This window comes from Lolium perenne, chromosome 3, assembly GCF_019359855.2.
Source record: "Lolium perenne isolate Kyuss_39 chromosome 3, Kyuss_2.0, whole genome shotgun sequence".
NCBI classification, from domain to species: Eukaryota; Viridiplantae; Streptophyta; class Magnoliopsida; order Poales; family Poaceae; genus Lolium; species Lolium perenne.
The window spans coordinates 141898220-141904598 of record NC_067246.2 but is presented as its reverse complement, the minus strand read 5'-3'; the positions used below and the strand labels follow the sequence as shown (position 1 = coordinate 141904598).

The 6379-nt window shown below is 42.2% G+C and overlaps 1 protein-coding gene across 2 annotated transcripts; it reads left to right on the top strand.

The window, feature by feature from the left end:
• On the top strand, nt 1-4864 carry LOC127342629 (lysophospholipid acyltransferase LPEAT1). Of its 2 annotated transcripts, XM_051368615.2 has the most exons (9): nt 1-526; nt 1722-1841; nt 2013-2050; nt 2208-2272; nt 2601-2669; nt 3055-3188; nt 3893-4033; nt 4153-4216; nt 4610-4864. In XM_051368615.2, the coding sequence occupies exons 1-9, from the start codon at nt 77-79 to the stop codon at nt 4627-4629; spliced, it is 1101 nt and encodes a 366-aa protein (XP_051224575.1). In that variant the 5' UTR covers nt 1-76; the 3' UTR covers nt 4630-4864. The 2 variants fall into 2 exon arrangements, with proteins under 2 accessions (XP_051224575.1, XP_051224574.1); XM_051368614.2 differs by lacking the exon at nt 4610-4864 and having other exon boundaries at nt 3-526; nt 4153-4509.
• Nucleotides 4865-6379: the final 1515 nt, after the last annotated feature.

The following is a 6379-nucleotide window of genomic DNA, read 5'->3' as shown; positions in this document are numbered from 1 at the left end:
GACAGACACAAACCCGTAAAAACACAGGGACCTCCCCCACGGCCATCGCGCCGATCTCCACGCGCGTCAATCCCCAATGGCCGTCGACACCGCCACCACCGCGCCTTCCCAACCGGAAGGCGGCGACGGCGCCGGCGAGGCCGTGCGGCCCCTCCTCTCTGGCGCGCCCGCCATTGAGGAGGATGAGGACCTGGACGTCAGATACGCGCCGTACGCGCGCCGGGACGCGTACGGGCCGATGGGCCGCGGGCCGCTCCCCGCGGCGCAGGTGGCGCGTCTAATGTTCGCGGCCGCCGTGCTCCTCCCGCTCCGTCTCATTGCCGGGATGCTCCTGGTCGTCGCCTACTACCTCGTGTGCCGCGTGTTCACGCTCTTCGCCGACGTTGGGGAAGAGGGCCGTCCCCGATTACATGGGTGGAGGAGGGAGGCATGTCTGGGTGCTGGCCGTGCATTGTCGCGGGCGATGCTCTTCGTCTTCGGCTTCTACTGGATCCCGGTGTGCGATCGAAGCCTCCCCAATGCAGAGGTCAGTATCATGATGCCACTTTCCTCTTTCAGCGTGCAATCTATCTTAGCCAATGTGGCCTGCTTGTTTTGGTACGCGTATTTTCTTATGAGGCCCCACGACTTATGTAATGTCTTGTTTGTTCAATGGGGGAACAATGCACTGGTTTGGAACAAAGAGAAAGTGATAGTCCTGATGCCAATGTGTCTTGGCAATTGTGTTTAAGCTCATATAGTTGGCTTAAAAGATGCTTGTTATAGCTGCATAGATTTATAGCTTTGGCAAGAAATTAAATGTTCTTACAGTTTGTTCCAATCTAGATAGTACATTGTTGTTGAATGAAGAAGCATAAATTCTATGATTACAATGGTCAATAACTTGTCGTAGATGTCTCTATACTCTCTCTTGGGTGGTATGTTTAATCTTGTTGGACAAAATGGTTCGAAACCAAATAGTCGATGGTTTCCTGCAATCTTCTTCATGTTGTGCCTTGTACGAGTATCGTATATCATCAATTCTGAATTGTTCATTTGTTCTAGCCCATGATTAGGGAGGGGCGGGCTGGGCGGCCACCCCTGGGTCTCTCAAAGGTCTCTCAAAGCTAAGCAGGGTACCCACCCCATCCTCCACGTTAAAAAGACCGCCCTGCCAAACTTCAAAGATATGGCCGTGCCACTGGCAAGGGGGAGGTGGAGGTGGTACGGCTACCGGCTAGGGTTGGCGGGAACTGGTGCCACCAGGGCAGAGGAGAACGATAGAAATTATTGATAACATCTCGTCTGTTTTATTCAATAGTAGGCAGTCTCCTTATAGATGGAGATACCCTAAACAGATATAATCCTTAAAGGATACAAACTCTGTTTTTGGTAACTCAAGAAGAAACCTAACATGGGGCAGAGTACTCCAGCCGTCCTGGTATGAACCTAGGGATGGGCCTGCTAGTTCGTAAAAATGAAACCAGTTGGGGAGGAACCCCGTGCTATATATTAATAGAGAATGTGTGAGACCTGGGAATCCCACCAGAGAAATTAAGTCAGCCAACCGGAATTTGAATTCAGGCCGACAAGGAGAAGCCACCGCGCTCCCAACACTAGACCAACGGCCCATTCACGGCCTGCCATTTATACTGCTGCCCGCACATAACATCTGTGTATGTACTGAACTCTTATAATTTGTTTACTCGTTCCCATGACATGTTAGTATATGATATGTTCAGGATGTACCTGAAAATCAGTCTGAAGAACTGGAAAGACCAGGAGCGATTGTGTCTAATCACGTGTCATATGTGGACATTCTCTATCACATGTCAGCTTCTTCTCCGAGTTTTGTTGCTAAGGTACCTTGAACAATGTTATTCAAGTCTGTCTGTTTTGTTTGTCGACAGGGTACGATGTTACTCAAGTTGGATTTCCCTGCAAAATAAAAGTTTACACTGTTATTATTGTTTTGTGAAACTTACGTGTTCTTAAGTTATAAATGATTGTTCATGCTTAATTATTCTATGTAGAACTCCGTGTCCAAGTTGCCGTTGATTGGTCTCATAAGGTATGTGCTGATTTCTTATTCATGTCTTATTAAGAAAATACGTGAGAAAATGGCATTATCCTTTTTATATACCTACAAAATTTATTGCGTGGTCACCATTTCTATTTATTTCAAATGTGGATATGATGTATTAAATGTATTTCTCTGTCAAATACAGCAAATGCCTCAGGTGCATTTTTGTTCAACGAGAATCCAAAGGATCAGATTCTAGAGGCGTCTCAGGTATGTATTGACATGCATTCATTGATGCCATTTTATTTTTCTTACTCGTTATTCTCCAAAAAGGCACATTCATTCTCTGTGTTAACTAAAATATGACTAGCACTTAAACACTATTTTTGCTACTGCTTCATGTATGCCATGCATTTTTATTGCATCAGACGATGAGCACTTAAATTTTTTAATAGGCATGTTCTTTTATTTTTGTTGCTGTGCAAGGAAGATTCTTTTCAACATGCGATTATTTAATTGAGATAGAGTTCAAAATGCAGACTTACTATGTCATGTAGCTTTTCTTTGCTTTTCACTGAACTGCCCATACTTTATGTAGGTGATGTAACTGAAAGGGTCCAAGAGGTTTCTCAGTACAAGAATTCCCCTATGGTGTTACTCTTTCCTGGTTTGTGTACAACCATTTTATGTTTCTTTTGCTAACTTTTTAATGTATAGTGGTTTCTCCTTTTCTATTGTGATTATTATTTTTATGTGTCACTATCTTTTATAAGACATTGTTTTCTATGTGCTTAATTTTTTTTATTGACATGGAACACCGCATTCCATATCTGCTGAATATTTATTCATCCTTTATTATGTAATCATTCTACGTCTAGTCTTATGGTACTATCTCTAAGTTAGCAAAAGCTATTATCATCTCCTCTTAATACAACATTTTCCATTACTTCAGTGTGCTCTTTCAGATTTAAACTTCAATTTTGTTATGTTTTGTAACTATTAGAAACTTTGTTTTCCTTTGTTTACAGTCTTGTTGTTTCTTTTCTTGTCAGAGGGTACTACTACTAATGGAGATTACCTTCTGCCGTTTAAAACTGGAGCATTCCTTGCAAAAGCACCAGTTCAACCTGTCATTTTGAGATATCCTTACAGTAGATTTAGTCCAGCCTGGGACTCCATGGACGGGGTAAGCATTAATGACATATTTATTATGTTCAATGTCAGAATAAGAACTTGCGAGTAGGTACAGGTATGCAAGAGCTATTTGCTGGAACCATGTATATTTCCTATGGGTTTCAAGGGTAACATTTTATTAATCGCAAAAAAGGAAGTCATTTTGTTTGATGTATGATATTCACATTTATGCTTTATTATGAGATGAAATATGTCTCTTGTCATAATTATGTTTTCTCGATAGTATGTCCATATCCGTTGAGTAACTTGAGTTAATATAACCTCTCTGTGCAACTTCTTATATCCTCATTTTCCATGTTCAGCAAAGCATCATCTTCCATGTTGAGGATTGCTATGCTGCTGCTTTATTAATACAATCATTAAATTTGGCTATGAAATTCTTACACGCATGCTGCCATGTGAAAAACACCGTCACTTCTGAAAAGATATCATTACTTCATACTCTGCATGAGATAGCGATGACTATAGTTTTTTCTCATTTTATGCAACATGCTAACAATTTATTTACGGTTGCTATATTGTACCTTTGGCATTCAGAAGTATGTGGCGTGTCAACTTGTAAGCTTGTGGTGCTTTTTTCCATTTTTGTACCTTCTACACTAACACCTATTATAGCATCCTGTGTTGATTAATTTAACTCTGAAACATCAGACACCTCAAATCTGAAAATGGCATTTGTCTCATCACAACCTGCAGAAGCGTCATGTGTTTTTCCTCCTTTGTCAATTTGCAAATTACATGGAGGTGGTTCGCTTGCCTGTATACTATCCTTCTGAACAAGAAAAGGAGGATCCCAGAATCTATGCCAACAATGTCAGAAAAATGCTAGCAACTGAGGTATTCTCCATCTTTGCTAAGCTAGTCCACCATGATTATTCATGTTCTTGAAATTATTAGCTATGGTGTACGATTTACCTTCTTAAGGATTGCGCAATAAAACAATCCTTTTTCTGCAGGGTAATTTAGTTCTTTCTAATCTTGGGCTGGCGGAAAAGAGGATGTATCATGCGGCACTTAATGGTAATAGTCCTCGTGCTCTGCATCAGAAAGATGATTGAAAGCCCTTGCATCACTGTTTGTATACTGACAGTTGAGGTTATTGTAACAATGTATGCCCACTTTAGCTGATCATGCGTTGCATGGTTTTTCTGTTTGAGGAGTATGTTTATTGATAAATATCTTCTTTATACCTATTTTGAGATGATTTCCCCCCTCATGCTACATTGTATAAAAACCATTAAACATTATAGTTCAATAACAATGTCTGGCGTAATTGTGGTGCTTGTCATTCACAGTTCATGCTGTTTCACTTATTGTTTTCCCTGATTTTGGGTCTTTCAAGAGCCACCGTTTGCTTCACATAACTGAGTCATCTACTCTAAAACTGAATCATCTATTTGGTCTTCCCTGCAGGACTATTGTGTCAAAGCTAATTTGGATACACATGATGTTAGTTTTACTGCTTGCCTTTGTACATTGCGAATGAAATTTTGTCGCTATTCCTTTTTCCATATTGAGGAGAGAGACCATGTAAATGTTTGCACCTTTGAAACAAACCTGAGTTAGGTCTTTAGTAACAGAAGAATTAGAGCAGCAGAGGGGTAAAGGTTTGAAATTAACATTTGTTTATTTGATTTGGCATTGAAATGCACTCATGCGGGTTTAACACATGTTTCTGCTTTGTTCATCAAATATTAGTCATGATCTAATTTCCGCTTTAGCCAGGTTATTTTATTTTAGTATTTTTGTTATTTTATTTATGACAAAAACAAATTGGATGCTCTACAAAACGTCTACTATGGAGAACATTTGTTGAACGCATGTTTGCTTCTAGTATTACACAGTACTCCATGAAATATATACGGATATACCAGAGAGAGATGAGGTTAAACTATGGAAAGGATTAGAAGTGTTTCGAAATTAGCCTCCATGACTTTCACCATGCATTGTACTTACCTGGTGTAGTGGTGTCGCAAAGATCCACTTCTCTCGCGTAGCGTGCCGCCCGCGCCCCACGGCCAGCACTGCTATTCCTGCACTGCCGCAACCTCCCGCTTCAGGCCCCGCGAGGTGCTGCTGGTGAGTGGTGAGAGCATCACTAGCGGTTTCCTTAAACTGGTAACCCTTAAAGCCATTTTGAGGGTAAATTGGTAACCCTTAAAACCAATTTAAGGGTTGAGAAAACGTGAATTTGAAGGTCCAAAACGTCCGGCCTAGATCAGTGTCCTCAAACCAACCCTTATAACAGTGTGTTTTGAGGGTTGGTTTTTTCCGAACAAATGCCAAAGCATGCGTCATTATATATTAGAAGAAGCCGTCGAGAAGACGGGAGCATACAAGAGTAGAAAAGCTACCAAAAACGAAAAGAAGAGAAAGCAAAAAAGGAAAAAGGAAAAGAGAAAAAAACTGTACAGGACTAACTTAGTTAGACCTAGAGTTCCTCATCAAGGCTAACATCAGGGGGTCTAGCATGTAAAGGTAACTGACGTAGCGCCTTAGCACCGGCTAACGACCATTGACGGGCTTCATCTAGACCGACTGAACTAAGGCGAGTCTGTTGGGGGCCAGATTTTTGAAGATAGCATCGTTCCTCGTCTTCCATAATCTCCAGAGAGTAAGGATGATGATGGATTTAGCACCCTTCTGCAGGGCTAGCTGAGCGTTGGCGGCAGCTGCGGCGAACCAAATGCTGAACTCGGCGTTGCCAACTGGCCTACATGGCAGAAGGTTGAGCTTACTGCAGATATCATACCATATTTGTTGTGAGAAGGAGCATTGCAGCATGAGGTGAGAAATAGATTCAGGCTCTTGATCACAAAGCGCGCATGTGTCATTGTCAGTCAGCCCGTGGCGCAACCTCCGCTGATTGGTCCAACATCGATCCAAGGTGGCAAGCCAGGCAAAAACCTTGCATTTGAGGGGTGCCCAGCAGGTCCAGATTGCACTGTGGTGTGGTGAGATAGTTGTCCCCTCGAAGAAGGCTCTGTAAGCGGATTTGGAAGAGTATTCCCCAGAAGAGGATAAGTGCCAGACAAACGTATCCTCGCTGTCAGCGTTGACTTGTTGGGCTTGAAGCAAATCGACCAGGTGGAGGAACTGAATAATGCCATCAGCAGAGAGGGCCGCTGAGATGTCTTGGATCTAAGAATTTTCAGTAAGGGCAGAGGCGACTTTGCGAACTTT